The 14,755-nt window shown below is 45.2% G+C and overlaps 1 protein-coding gene across 6 annotated transcripts in view; it reads left to right on the forward strand.

Moving 5' to 3' along the window:
• Positions 1 to 14,755, forward strand: part of NBEAL1 (neurobeachin like 1) — a 139,613-nt gene that overhangs the window by 17,234 nt on the left and 107,624 nt on the right. For all 6 annotated transcript variants that reach the window (XR_013390553.1, XR_013390554.1, XR_013390555.1 and 3 more), the window contains exons 3-5: positions 6,082 to 6,173; positions 9,610 to 9,771; positions 11,265 to 11,346. Coding sequence is in view for 3 of the 6 variants with exons in the window: in XM_077918182.1 (XP_077774308.1) it covers positions 6,082 to 6,173; positions 9,610 to 9,771; positions 11,265 to 11,346 (336 nt within the window). In the remaining 3 variants the exon portion in view is untranslated. The remainder of the gene's footprint in view (positions 1 to 6,081; positions 6,174 to 9,609; positions 9,772 to 11,264; positions 11,347 to 14,755) is intronic.

The raw sequence follows: 14,755 nt of genomic DNA on the forward strand, positions 1-14,755 counted from the left end.
GCTAATAGGGGAAAGGGCTGTGATTTACCAACTTCTGCTGGATAAACATGCTGAAAGTTACTCTCAAGAAATCATAATTAACAGTATTTTTGCACTAATTGGATGTTCTGCTAGGATGGATGCTTTGTGACTAACGTAACGGCGTGTTGCACCACAATTCAGGTTTCCCATGGTTTCCGTTTTGAAGAATCCCCACCCCCAGTGTGGGGAATGCAGTATTGAAAGCTTCTACCGGCTGATCCAGCTTTTGTTTATAGCGGCCAGTACTTCCTGGTATAGCTCTAAAGGACTGAACTTTGCTCTTCCGGCTATTACCACCAGGTTGAGTTGAAGCTCAGTGAAGTCTCTTTGGAACTGTGCAGGATTCTTTCCTCACTGCCAGCGTTGTAGTAAGATTCAGCTGCCCATCCAATTGGCATTTATGTATGGAATGGGAGGACGATCGCCATTTTGAACCTTGCCTCAGGTGGCAAAACAGCTTGACCAGCACTGAATGATATCCACACACAATAAATCTGTTACTAGGGCCCAGAACAGGTGGCTTTAGTAAGGTCCTTCCTTTTCTCACATTTTGTATTTTTCATTTTTCACAAAATCAAGTGTGGGGGAACCTTTGACCCACCAGGTATTTCTGAACTCCAACTCCCATCATGCCTGGCCATTGACCATGCTTACAAAGGCTGATGGGAGATATAGTTCAGAAATATTTGCCATGCCAGAGGTTCTCCACCCGTCTGATGTGGAAAAATTAACAGGAGGTCTTGACTCAAGCTGACATCTCACTGGGTTAGCATTTAGAAAAATTTGCCTTTTGAGTCAGAATAGGACTGCTGCTTCCAGCAACCACTTATTTTATGTACTTGGATGCTTTTAGATTTTCTGAGAGATGCTTTAATCTTCCGAAAGCTAAGGAGTCAGCTGCAAAAGAAGCAGGAGAAGGGATACAGAAATACCGTATTTTTTGCTCTATAAGACTCACTTTTTCCCTCCTAAAAAGTAAGGGGAAATGTGTGTGCATCTTATGGAGCGAATGCAGGCTGCGTAGCTATCCCAGAAGCCAGAACAGCAAGAGGGATTGCTGCTTTCACTGCGCAGCGATCCCTCTTGCTGTTCTGGCTTCTGAGATTCAGAATATTTTTTTTCTTGTTTTCCTCCTCCAAAAACTAGGTCCATCTTGTGGCCTGGTGTGTCTTATGGCTCAGGAAAACCATAGCATGCTCTTATGTTCAAACTGAGCTATGTTTTGCACAAACTCAGTTTGTTCTCTAATTGTGGCTTAGACAAACAATGGTTTGTCCAAGCCAGGATGGGATGGGGGAACTGGAGTGAAACTTTGATCGCTGCTTTTGGGAAGGAGGCAGGAGGGCTCCAGTATCTGGCCAAAGCCCTGGCGCCTCCTTTCCTATGATTCCCGGCTTAGGGAAGGAAACATGATGCTGTTCCAATGTGCAAGGTCACCCTAACTGTTCTCCTACGGAAAAAATTAACTGCATGCCACTGGTACCCTCCTGAAACTGTCAGACTCCAGCTCCCATCAGCCCCAGCCAGCATGGTCAATGGTCAGGGATGATGGGCATCATAATATAACAGCCGGGCATCGTGTCAGCTCCCCCTGCCTTATCTAGTCCACCATTCCCTCCCCACCATGGCCAACCGGATGCTTAGGAGAAGCCCTCAAGTATGCCCATCTCTCTCTTTGCTGCATAATAAACAAGATACAAGTACCCTAACAAGTTATATATAGCATCGCTATGAGGACTTTCAGAGATTCCAAGCATAGTTGTTTGGAGCTGTGGAGTACACTGCTAATTGCTCTTGCTGCTACTTGTTTCCAGGAAACACACCAAAAGGCACCCACTTGCCGTAGCTCAGCCTCTTGTTCTCTTTAACAAGCACTTAATGCATGGAATTATGGGTAACGATCCAGCCTGCAGCCCTGGCCACTGCTTCTCCCCCTTCCTCACTGCTTCTATTTATTAATTTTGACATACCTCTTGACTGAAAGCAGCTATACCACTTTCCAGGAGGTCACTAGCTCTGCTTGAAATTGGGAGCTTTTCTTCTCTAAATTAGGATGTGCCTTTTCTGGCTTTTGGTGATAGCAGGGAGTTTGCAAATGCGGACTGCCTGTTATAAAACAGAAGCCCTATTTGGGTGCCCATTCTCCTCACTCCACCCTACACAACTCGATTCCAAAAGTGTGACGGGGAAAGCGAGGCTACACTCATTGGTCCCACCTGCTGTTGTGTCCTGGGTAGAGCTGTGAAGGTCTGGGGGAAAGATGGACAATTTGGGAGGGAAAACTGTTTCCTCCCCAATTTTTTTGCTGCCTCCATATTTAGGACACTGGCAGAAGAATGAGAAAGTGTGTGTGTGTGTGTGTGTGTGTGTGTGTGTGTGTGTGTAGATTCCCCCCATACATTTTTTCCATTCCCTACCCCCAAGCCTTCACATCTCTAGTCCCCGTTGGCTTGGCCTGCCAACTTGCATGGATTGATCAGCAAACTTCGAACTGCAGGGAAGCTGCTGTGCTCTTGTAGGAACCACGTGTGAGATAGAAACTTGATCGCGCAGGAATTATTTTGGAATCTAAGATGCTCCTTGAATTATCTGTGAGTCGATACTGGAGCAATGTGATTGACCTAGCTCAGGCGTAGCTGACGTGGTACCTATTGGAAGTTGTTGGACTATGACTCCTATTAAAGCATTGGCCATGTTGACTGGGGCTGAAGAATAACCTTTTCAGATTACCTGTGTGATTTGCGACATCACACCCAGGAAAAGTAGCACCGAGCCTTTGTGGTGGTTACCGTGACTGTAGTTCAACATTGGTTTATATTGAAACAGTCTTACATGGAAGTTTCCATTTCCTTAGGAGTCGAGTTTATTTCTTGGACACATTTCTACATTTGTTCCCTGCCACTTAGGTGAATGGGCTGATTTGTCAGCTGCGGTGGTCAGAAATGTTTTTTTAAAAGCAACACAACACTCTAGTGAAGGACTCCTGTTTACTCTGGAAGTGAGTCACCCTCCTGTTCTGTTTTTTCTTCTTCTCCTGAAGAAGTGTTTCTATTTTAGAATAGTCTTTTGATGTCTGTCCCTGTCTTTGAGCAAAGACTCCTTATCCTCGTGGATGATGCTGAGGGCATGACTACTTTTTATCAGTGAGAGGCCAAGAGATGCTTCAGTGGATTCTAGAAGGAGCCCAAGTCCCCCATAATGTATAGAAGGAAATTTATTACATTTGCCTGTAGCCACTGCCTTGTGGGACATCTAAGGCTAAGGAGTAAACTCTACAAAAATCCAGAGTGGAAAGCCAAAGATGGTTGGATGGTATCTTGTATGCGGCCTGCAGCCAAGATGGTGCCAAAGGTACTGCTCTGCTTTCCTTTAGACCACATCTGCGAGGCCAAGAGTAGAGTTTTGTTGTCTGGGCAGCCCAGGACCTTCTTACACACTGCCTAGGCTTGCACCCTGGAGAGGTCACTTACCGTATTTTTCCCTGTATAGGACGCACTTTTCCCCCTCCAAAAATGAAGGGGAAATGTGTGAGCATCCTATGGGGCGAATGCAGGCTTTCGCTGAAGCCTGGAGCGCACCAACTCCTCTCGCTCTCCAGGCTTTAGGCAGCTATCCGCAAGCCTTCGGAGCAGGGCGGGAGTTCCCGCCAGGCTCCGAAGGCTTGCGGATAGCAGCCTGAAGCCCGGGGAGTGCAGCGCTGCGTTCCTCGGGCTTCAGGCAGCTATCCGCAAGCCTTCAGGCTCCGAAAGCTTGCAGATAGCAGCCTGTTCTGGGGGCTGGGATCGGGGGAAGCTCGGGTTTTCCCCATCCCCAGCCCCGCAAGCTCCGGGAGCAGCGGCGAGGTTGCGCGCAATCTCGCCGCCACTCCTGGACCTGTTCTGGGGGCTGGGGTCGGGGGAAGCTCGGGCTCCCCCCCCAGCCCCGTGGCTGGGGGGGAATAATTCCCCCCCTTTATTCCCCCCCCTAAAAACTAGATGCATCCTATGGTCCGGTGCGCCCTATGGAGCGAAAAATACGGTAGATGCTGCTTATGTCACAGAAACAATGCAGGAGGAAGCAGCAGCTACGAGCTACCGGTCTCTGCAGCCACAGCAGGTGCTGTGATTCTCCAGTGGATTGTCTTTGCCCCAGAGGCACACTCCAATGGTCTCTCAAGACAGACGGGTGCCAACAACACGACTTTAAAACAATGGTTGCAATTAATTCTCCAGGTCCCCGTGTTCCATACAGCTTCTCCTGAAATTCATATTGGAGCTGCTTTTGCCTGGGTAGATGAAGATGGTGACTCAAGGCTCCACTTGAGAAGGGATGGGAATTTTGGAGGCGATTCGCCATGCGCTCGCAAATGCAAACCCGATAAAGCAGGTTGTGGGACTTGCCAATGCCCACAAGTTTGAGAGCTGCTCCGCCCGAGTCTTTATGTGGTTGACTTCCACAGGAGCTACATCAGCTTTCTGCAAACTGTGTTCAGCTTCTTGCAGCAATGGTAGCTCTAAATCATGGCAGAGAGACGTGTTGTAAGAGTAGCACGAGAGATTGCTGTGACTGTTCCACTCAAAGTGGTGGACTAGCAGTGATCACCATGGAACTTGGCATGGTCCCAGTGGCCTGATTCATCCAGCATGGGAAACTAAATTGGCTTAATGCATGAATATGTGGCCTTCTGGAGAGGACCTTCCAGCTGCTTTGCACCTCCCCTGTCTTTTCTACTCCTGCTCTGCTCCAAACTAAGCTAAGGTTTGGCTTAGCGTGTCGTCCAAACTTGGGCTCATGCTTAAGCTCTTTGCTCACTGGCTATGAGCTGCAGCCAAAGTTTATTCTTGGCCAGCTGTGACACAATGACATTTGACTGTCATTGGCAAAAATGACCACCACGACATTCTCTAAGTCGGCTCTGCTCAGTTGCTCCCCAGCCTTCCCTTCTGCTCTGCCCCACTCTTTATCTTGTCTGCCTTCTGCCAAAAAGATGTTCTTTCTTATACCTTCTAGCTAAGTTATAACATCTAAGGATATGTTAAAGATAAGAAGCTGCGTCTACAGAGTCAGACACTTGGTCCACCTAGCTCTGCACTGTTGCTGGCAGCAGCTTTGAGGTTTCTTGTTGATAGGTCTTTTCCAGTACTGCTTCCCGAGATCTGTTGTCAACTGAAGAAAGGAGAGATTGACCTTCTGTCCTTTTAAGCTTGCATTTGTTCTACCACCGTAAGCCCGTCCATTCCATCTCACAGTGGCTGGAGAAACCCAGCCAGATGGGTGAGGTATAAATAATATACAGTGGTACCTCGCAAGACGAATGCCTCGCAAGATGGAAAAGTCGATAGACAAAAGGGTTTTTTGTTTTTTGAGCTGCTTCGCAAGACGATTTTCCCTATGGGCTTGCTTCGCAAGACGGAAACGTCTTGCAAGTTTGTTTCCTTTTTCTTAACTCCGTTAATACAGTTGTGACTTGACTTCGAGGAGCAACTCATAGCACGCGGTGTGGTAGCCTTTTTTGAGGTTTTTGAAGACTGGTGATTTTTGAAGCTTTTCCAAAACTTTTCTGACACTGTGCTTCACAAGACGAAAAAAATCGCAAGACGACAAAACTCGCGGAACGAATTAATTTCGTCTTGCGAGGCACCACTGTAATAAATCAATACTAAAATGATGATAATGATGATGATGATCATCTTCATCATCATCATCATCATCATCATCATCATCATCTCATAGCCTGTCTTGGGGGACCCAACAGGTCAATGTCCTTGTCTTCCTCCCAATTTATTGGATACGGTTATAAAAAAGTTGTATGAAGTTGCTGTTGTCATACTATGTTTTATTTTATTATTTTAGAGTGTTTGGGGAAGTGGAATCTCTGGGCAATGCTCAGTCTTGTTAGGGAATATCTCAGCGTCAGGGCAGCAGAGTGGTATTCTGGGAAATTTAAAGTGGCCTCAACGCCAAGAAATACATGATTATGGCAGGAAACCTGGAGAGCAGGAATGGGGCAGCATTGGACGCACACATTTACAAACGCTTTCGGAAGAAAAATTAACTTTTTAAATCTGTTTGCCTTCGCAGAAAGACCCAGACTACTTGAAGCTCTGGTTGGACAGTTTTGTTTCTAGTTACGAACAGTTTCTGGATGTGGATTTTGAAAAGCTGCCCACTAGGTATGTAGAAATAATAGTTCTTTGTGTTGATTCCTAAAAGTGATATGGCTGATTTAATAAGTATGTGTGTCTTGAAATATGTCATCTCTTTGGGACTTCTCTACCTTGTGGCTGTGCTGCTTGCAGACATTTTGCTCAACAGAAGTGCGATGAAAACTTAGCGGCTGCATCCATATGATATAATAAACCGTGGGTTTGTGTGACATACACAAGCTGGAATGAGCCATGGCCCTTACATGGCAGGCAGGAGAGGAGTTGGGCTGTGTTTCCTCTTGTGGGTCACAAATTTGATAAGTTTCAGAAAGCAAGAGTAGGAATGAGCGGGTAGCAGGCTCTTCTTACGTTTTTTACATGGAATCCCCACTTGTTGGGTGAACTATAGAGGGTGGTTTATTAACAAATTCAGGTTAGTTAAGAAGCCAGCTTCAGAAACCACGGTTTGAAGTTCTGCCAAATTCCTGCTCCCAGGTGCTCATTTGGGCTCCTTCTGCCTTTATATGCCACGCCAATCATGGCCACTGATTCTACAAACTTTTACATCTCACAGTTTGCTCTCAAACGTGACTGAACTGTGTAATTAACTTCCAGTGGAAACACTACCAATTCCTAGGTTTTCCCAGGTCAGCTGCTGGTTAAATCAAAGGGGAATCCGCAGTAACCCAAAGTAAATTTTCAGTGTGAATAAGCCCTGTGTTTACGTGTTTAACCCCCACCCCACTTGTTCCACACTGGTATTTCTTGATTGTCCTGGTGTTCATTCTTTAAAAATGGGCTTTGAACTGCCAAATTACAGAGCCAGGTAAACATTCTTGTTTGCGGTGAACCAGGAAATGACCTCAGTATGTGATTTCAGCTGCATAGTCATAGACACATTTACTCAGAAGTCAGTTCCCACCATGTCTAGTGGGGTTTACTCCCTAGGAAGGATGCTTAGGATCTTGGCCTTGGTTTGCTTTCAATGATGACCATTGAATCAACCTTTTGATTGATTAAACCTGTTAAACAGCAACAGCGGCAGAGACAGTTGCAAACCAAGCATATATTCCTGAGATTCAGAGGATGAGACACATTACCAGTAGACAAACGACAGGTGGACTTGGATGCTTAGCAGATTGTGAATACCTTTTTTTTTAAAAAAAAGATTAAATGGATTGTGTGTTTCCCCCCCCCTCTTAACGAATAGTATTTTTTTTAAAGACGACATGAATGCATGAACAGTAGCTTCCATCACCATTACTCTCCAGTGCTGTTACGGAGTGCTCAGTATAAAATCCTCTGTTTTCCTCTGAGATTAATGACGGGATTAAACTTGCGACCTAAAAAGAAAATCGTCATAGAGGACTGGACTTTTATTGCAGCAGATGAACAAGGGAAGATATCTAGGCAGCTAAAGACAAGGCGAGACTGTATAGAGTATTGGATAGCTGGCATCAAATAGCAAATTGCTTCTATACATTGTGTTTCAGATTACCATATTTTTTGCTGTCTGTAATAACCAGATTGCATAGGAAGAATGCCATCTCTTAGAATACATTACAATGTAATGCTGACAAAGCATTGATGGTAGGAAGATTTGAAACGTGGAAGGACAGCAATTGATATGAATTACCATGTTTTATACCTTGCTACATAGAAATCTAGTAGTTTCCTCTTGGTTTTCTTCTTCTTATTTTCTTTTGTACAGTGGTACCTTGGTTTTCAAACTTAATCCGTTCCGGAAGTCTGTTCCAAGACCAAAGCGTTCTAAAACCAAGGTGCGCTTTCCCAAAGAAAGTAATGCAAAATGGGTTAATCCATTCCAAACTTTTAAAAACAATCCCTAAAACAGCAATTCAACATGAATTTTACCATCTAACGAGACCATTGATCCATAAAATGAAAGCAGTAAAAAATGTACTGCAGTCACACAATCAATCAATCAGTAGCTGAACTGGGTTCTACACAGTCACACACAAAAAAGAGAGCCACAAAAACGCAAAATAAATAGCAAAAACAGACAAACCTCAGCATAACACTCAAATCAGAAGTGCGGCACTCAAATCAGAAGCGTAACACTCAAACCGGAGCACGTTCAGCTTCCGAAAAAAGTTCGCAAACCGGAATACTTACTTCCGGGTTTGCAGTGTTTGGGTTCCAAGTTGTTTGAGTACCAAGGCGTTTGAGAACCAAGGGACCACTGTATAACAAATGTGGGGCAGCAACTATCCATTGGATCATTTCTGGCTCGCAGACCGAATGCAGGATGCAACCAATTGCACGCACTCATCCTGTGGTTTGCAGGCTTTGCTTTCGCTTAGCCTTCTCACCCGCCAATCCTTTCTCCTAGCAATCTTAATGCACCCCAGTCCTGAACGCATTTCAAGGAAGTAAATTCTCTTGAAACAACCAGATGCTTGTTTCTAAGAAACACATTTCAGACCAGGATGTTTAGCGTGTCGTTTGTGGCTGTTTCTGCAGCCACTGCTGGGGGAGGGGGGCCGGCGGCAGGGGGCAGGCAAGATTGAGCCCTGTGTGGTATAATAGATCTCTTGACAGCTGCGCTCAGGAGAACATGAAAGATTAATCCATTCTGCTGCTTTGAGTTTCCCAACGCAGCGATGGCATCTTGTTCTACTTACAATTGAAAGGATGAACCCTTGCCAGCTGGTTAAAAAAAGTCTGTTTGCGTTCCTGCAGGGGAACATTTTTCAGTTGCGAAAGGAATTTGAATATGCCAAGCCCTCGCCCTTCTAATTACGGTGCCAAGAGTATAAATAGAGAAATGCAGGTTTGCCTGCTATAAGGTGACTCGGACACTGACGTGCTTTTCTGGAATCGAAATCCCCAGAGAAGTGACTAGTTTGGGGAACAACTAGCGGACACAAATTGATTTTTACAACTGTAATTACTTGTGAAAACGTCATATCTCATTGGACTTCTGGCCCTTCCAGTTAGCGTATAGGATTGGTATCTGGTCCGATCCATCTTAAATTAAATATTTGAATTCTACAAGAGAAGTAAGCACATGCTCCACTCTCTCCCGTTGAAACCAATGGAATTGAAAAGTGTTTAATTTCATGTGGATTACACCCATTGTTAACCTGTTATGCCTTGCTTCTTCTGAATCAACAGTTTGGCATTTAGTGAGCCCTGGCAGCCTGTACACCTGCTTATGATCTCATAACCGTCCTGTGCCAGAGTGAAGGCTTTTTTATTCTTAAAGTCAAATATTTATTCAAAGTGTTAATTATAGGATTAAAGTGCAAGAGTCAATCTTACGTAATTTATTGGCATTATTACAATTTATTGGCCCTCTGGCAGTGAAATGTCTGGATACCATTGTATTGTCAAGTGCAGTAAAAGATGTTACGTGCATAAAATACGTTAGCGATTATTGCTGCTTGCCCTAGTTTTTTTTGTTTTTTTTTTATAAAAAAGCTCTTGACTTTATTTTTAGGGTGGATGATGTCCCTCCGGGAATATCGCTGCTTCCTGATAACATCCTTCAGGTCTTGAGGCTCCAGTTGCTGCAGTGTGTCCAGAAATTGTCAGAAGGGCTGGAAGAACCACAACAGGCCTTGTCGCTTCTCCTGGTCAAATTCTTCATTATTCTTTGCCGGTATTTTTTTTAATTATTATTAAAAAAAACTAGTTGTCTTTTCAGAAGCTGGCTGGGGCGTGGAGTGTTTATGGGGAGATATCTCCAGTACTTCCCCCCTCACTGTTTGTTACCTTACCAATTCCCAACTTGTTAGGTGCTGCCGTGGTTGCTGGAGAGTGAAGAGGCAAGATTCCCGCCAACCTTTCCCAGGCTTTATTATCTGTACAAAAACATTTACAGTGCAAAGCATCTCAAGCCCCCTTGCCCAGATTGTCCGGAGCTTTGGGCTGGGCTGTCACCAATATGCTGATGACACTCAGCTCTATCTGCTGATGGATGGCCACACCGACTCGGCCCAGAACACACTGACCAGATGCTTGGAAGCTGTGGCTGGATGGTTTCGTGGGAGCCGATTGAAACGAAATCCTTCGAAGACAGAGGTCCTATGGCTGGGTCAGGATGGCATGGGGATGAGGGACCAACTCCCTTCTCTTGCGGGGGCCCAATTAGTGCCATTGCCTTCCGTTAAGAGTTTGGGTGTAATCCTTGACGCCTCCCTTTCCATGGAGGCGCAAGTTACAGCAACAGCCAAGGCGACATTTTTCCACCTTGGCCGCATCAAGCAGTTGGTCCCTTACCTTTCCTGCCCCGACCTGGCCACAGTGATCCATGCGACGGTCCATCAGTGACGTAGGGGCAGGACATCTGATGTGAAACAAGGTTTACCCTGGTAAAGAGCAGGCTGAGATATGATAGCCACCTTCAAATATCTCGAGGGCTGCCACATGGGAGATGGAGCAAGCTTGTTTTCTTCTCCTCTGGAGGGTAGAACCCGAAGCAATGGATTCAAGTTTTGAAAAAGGAGATTGTGACTAAACATTGGGAAGAACTTTCTGGCAGTAAGAGCTGTTTGGCATCGGAATGGGCTCCCTCATGGGGTTGTGGACTCTCCTTCCTCAGAAGTTTTAAAACAGAGTTTGGATGGCCATCTGTCATGAATGCTTTAGTTTTGATTCCTGCATTGCAGGGGGTTTGGACTTGATGACTCTCTGGGTTGTGTCCAACTGTACAATTCTGTGATTCTTCCCTACTTCTGATTCTAGCCTCATCCAATTTGGTTCCAAATACCTCAGTTGGCTTTCTTCTGTAGCTTGGGTGACCCTCACAAACGTTCTAAAACATACAAAAAGTTGTAAAACACACACACAAAATTGTTGATGGTCCAATGTCTAAATCTACATGCAGTGTTGCTGTGAACCATTTTGATGCTATTTGGTGATGGAAAGAGGATTTCAATTCCATTAACGATACGGTTTGCCATCAAGCGGCTTTGATTGGCTTTAATTTCCATGTTTAAAGACAACCTCTTAATGTGAGATTATTCTGTATTTTTATAACAAGGTGCAGATTGTTTTGGGAAATCGTGATATACCGTTCTTTTGCTGCGCGTTAAATCATATTGGACAGTTCTACCATGTCTTGCCACTCATGCCTTATTATTTCCCTTTCAGAAATTTGGCTAATGTGGAGGAGATTGGCACCTGTTCCTATATTAACCATGTCATTACGATGACTACACTGTATATTCAGCAGGTAGGTGAACCTGTAATTTGCTTCAATTGCTTTCTAGTCAGAAACTGGTGCTACACTCAGAATAAACTCACCAACACTTGATTTGGCTATGTGTCCTGTCACCTGCGACACAATTCATCTCTTTATTTCCAAGCCCCCACCCAGGCGTTTCATTTGGAGCGACAAAATTAATTCCACCACTGGAGTTCAGATTTAGTTGACTGGTTAGAACAGGGCACCTGATGGCAAAGGTAAAGGGACCCCTGACCATTAGGTCCAGTCGTGACCGACTCTGGGGTTGCGCGCTCATCTCGCTTTATAGGCCGAGGGAGCTGGCGTTTGTATGCTGACAGCTTCCGGGTCATGTGGCCAGCATGACTAAGCCGCTTCTGGTGAACCAGAGCAGCACATGGAAACGCCGTTTACCTTCCCGCCAGAGTGGTACCTATTTATCTACTTGCACTTTGACGAGCTTTCGAACTGCTAGGTTGGCAGCAGCAGGGACCGAGCAAGGGGAGCTCACCCCGTTGCGGGGATTTGAACCGCCAATCTTCCGATCGGCAAATCCTAGGCTCTGTGGTTTAACCCACAGCGCCACCTGCGTCCCTGATGGCAGTGAGGTAGAAATGAGTTTTACAATAAGTTTTGTGAGAATTCTTGATTGCTTTTTATTTTTGTAGCCATACTGCAATGGCAAAGGAATGCCTGAAAATAAATTTAGGGGGTAATTTATAAGGTGGCGAAAGGTTTGCTAGCTCAACATTACATGGAGAGCCTAATGCAGAGCTTTCCAAACGTTTTGTGTGGGCGACACACTTTTTAGACATCATTTTGTGACGCAGTAATTCAGTTTTGCATCATGTCGTGACACAGTAATTTAGTTTTACTAGCAAACCAGAGGTTAAACAAACCCCTTTCCAGCCCCGGGAGAAGCGTTTGCATGATGCACCTACACATCGCAGCCAACACACCAATGTGCTGCGACACACAGTTTGGAAAGCTCTGCCCTACCAACTTGCCTAAAGTGTGTGGGGACTGCATGTGCCCCCCACCTCATTTTATAAAACCTCCAATACTTGCTGAATGCCCCCGTTTTCTGTCTCATTAGAGTTTCTTCCTTCTTGTTTGTTTGTTCCTTCCTTCTTCTGATCATTAGTGTGCGACACTAAAGTCAGAAAGGAATTACTTTCACTTGGTTTCTACAAGAGTAGTTACAGTATTTTTCGCTCTATAGGCTGCACCGGACCATAGGTCGCACCTAGTTTTTTTGGGGAGGAAATAAAGGAAAAAAAAAATTATTCCCCCTTCCCCAGCCCCAAAGAGCAAAGAAGTCAAGTCAGCCAGCGGGATCCATCCTGCTGGCTGTCTTCGCTTCCTCTTTAGCCACGCACGACCTCTCCAGCGGGGAGAGGCTGCGTGTGGCTTTGGCAGAAGCCAAGACAGCTAGCGGGATGGATCCTTTTTAGCCCAAGCTTTTTAGCTTTTTAACTTCCTTTTTAGCCCGTGCTTCCCCCGACCCCAGCCCCCAGAACGACTCCGGGAGCAGGGGCGAGGTTACGCACAACCTCGCCTTCGCTTCCAGAGCTTGCTGCTATCCGCAAGCCTTGGGAGCCCGGCGGGAACTCCTGCCGGGCTCCGCAGGCTTGCGGATATCTGCCCGAAGCCTGGGGTGCACAGCGCTGCGCTCCCCGGGCTTCGGGCTGCAGGCTGCTATCTGCAAGCCTTCGGAGCCTGGCGGGAACTTCTGCCACGTTCCGAAGGCTTGTGGATAGCTTCCTGAAGCCTGCATTCACTCCATAGGACGCACACACATTTCCCCTTCATTTTTGGAGGGGAAAAAGTGTGTCCTATAGAGCGAAAAATACGGTATATAGGTATTTTGTACTAAAAATTAAAAAATCCTACATACCCTTTTGTTAGAAGAGTATATCCATTGAACTCAGTAGGGCTGTGTACAATTGGGAATTTGGGGTAGCCATGGTGAAAACGGAAGCAGAGTGGTCTGAATTCTGGTTCTGCCCCACAGCAACGTTTGACCCTGCCCCCCAGCCAGGCAGGAAGAGAAAGTTGCCTTCCCTTCGGTAATTTTAGATATTTTAGAAGTGGGTTTTTTTGGTTCAGAATGTTTTAAGCAAACTACCTCAATCCTCATAAATAAAGCTGCAGGTCAGTGTTATTATTCCCATATTGACAATGGGGGCTGAGACCAAGAGAGAGTGGCTTTCCTAAGGCGAGTTCGTGACTGGAGACTTCTTGAGTAACAACTTGTTCTCATAGATGGTATACTACAGTGGTACCTCGGGTTACATACGCTTCAGGTTACATACGCTTCAGGTTATGTACTCCGCTAACCCAGAAATAGTGCTTCAGGTTAAGAACTTTGCTTCAGGATGAGAACAGAAATCGTGCTCCAGCGGCGCGGTGGCAGCAGGAGGCCCCATTAGCTAAAGTGGTGCTTCAGGTTAAGAACAGTTTCAGGTTAAGCACATACCTCCAGAACAAATTAAGCACTTAACCCGAGGTACCACTGTACTTGCCAAATAAATAGTGGTCAATTTTATCTTTAATCCCCTCCCCCCATTAATTTTAAATATTAAATATGGTAGGATTCCCCTCCCAAAAAAACCCCATCACAGCTTGCTGACAGTCAAATTTTTTTTTTAAAATGCAGCAATAACTTATAATAATTGACTTCCATCAGCTGGCCTCTAGTCCATTTTGCAGGTTTCCTGTGCAGAAGGGGATTCCCGGAATTCACTAACTTTTTTTTTTAAAGCTCCCTCTGGTCACTCCCAAATTTAACAAGCAGTTTGGTGTAAGAACTGTGGGGGGAAATAAACAGAGAAAATTATACTGTGTGTGTGCCTCCAAGGCAATTTTCTCTTACTGCTATTTTAGCTGTATAATTTTTAGCATGTGCTTTGTACTTATTTTGGGTTTTCTGCACACCCCTCTGATATTTTATAATGCGAGTGGTTTACACATCTTTAAAAATAAAACCATTACGGGAGCTCTCACATTGTATTTCAAATTTGCTTTTTGGGCCTCTTCTGATTATGGCTGCCTGTCAGATGGGTTGGCCACAAATAATAAAAATATTTATTTATTATTATCATCATCATCATCTTGGGACTGGCCAGTAGGGAGGCCTATGGGAAGAGGCAAGGACATGGGAGATAAAGCCTCAATATCCCTTATTCGAGACAAAAGCAATATTGGAGCATTTGTTTCCATTTTTGCATGTGCTTCGGTTTAACTGCTCCAATCGGTGCTGATAATTACATAGGGACTGGGAAAGGAAGGGGGTTAGATTTCACTGTAGAATCGAAAACCTTTCCAGTTAAACAGAACAACAACAGAAAAGTCGGTGCGTTTGGCAATGCTTTCACATCTGTATGGAAAGGGTAGGAGAGGAAAGAAGACCTGGTCG

The sequence above is a fragment of the Podarcis muralis genome, chromosome 1 (assembly GCF_964188315.1).
Source record: "Podarcis muralis chromosome 1, rPodMur119.hap1.1, whole genome shotgun sequence".
NCBI lineage: Eukaryota > Metazoa > Chordata > Lepidosauria > Squamata > Lacertidae > Podarcis > Podarcis muralis.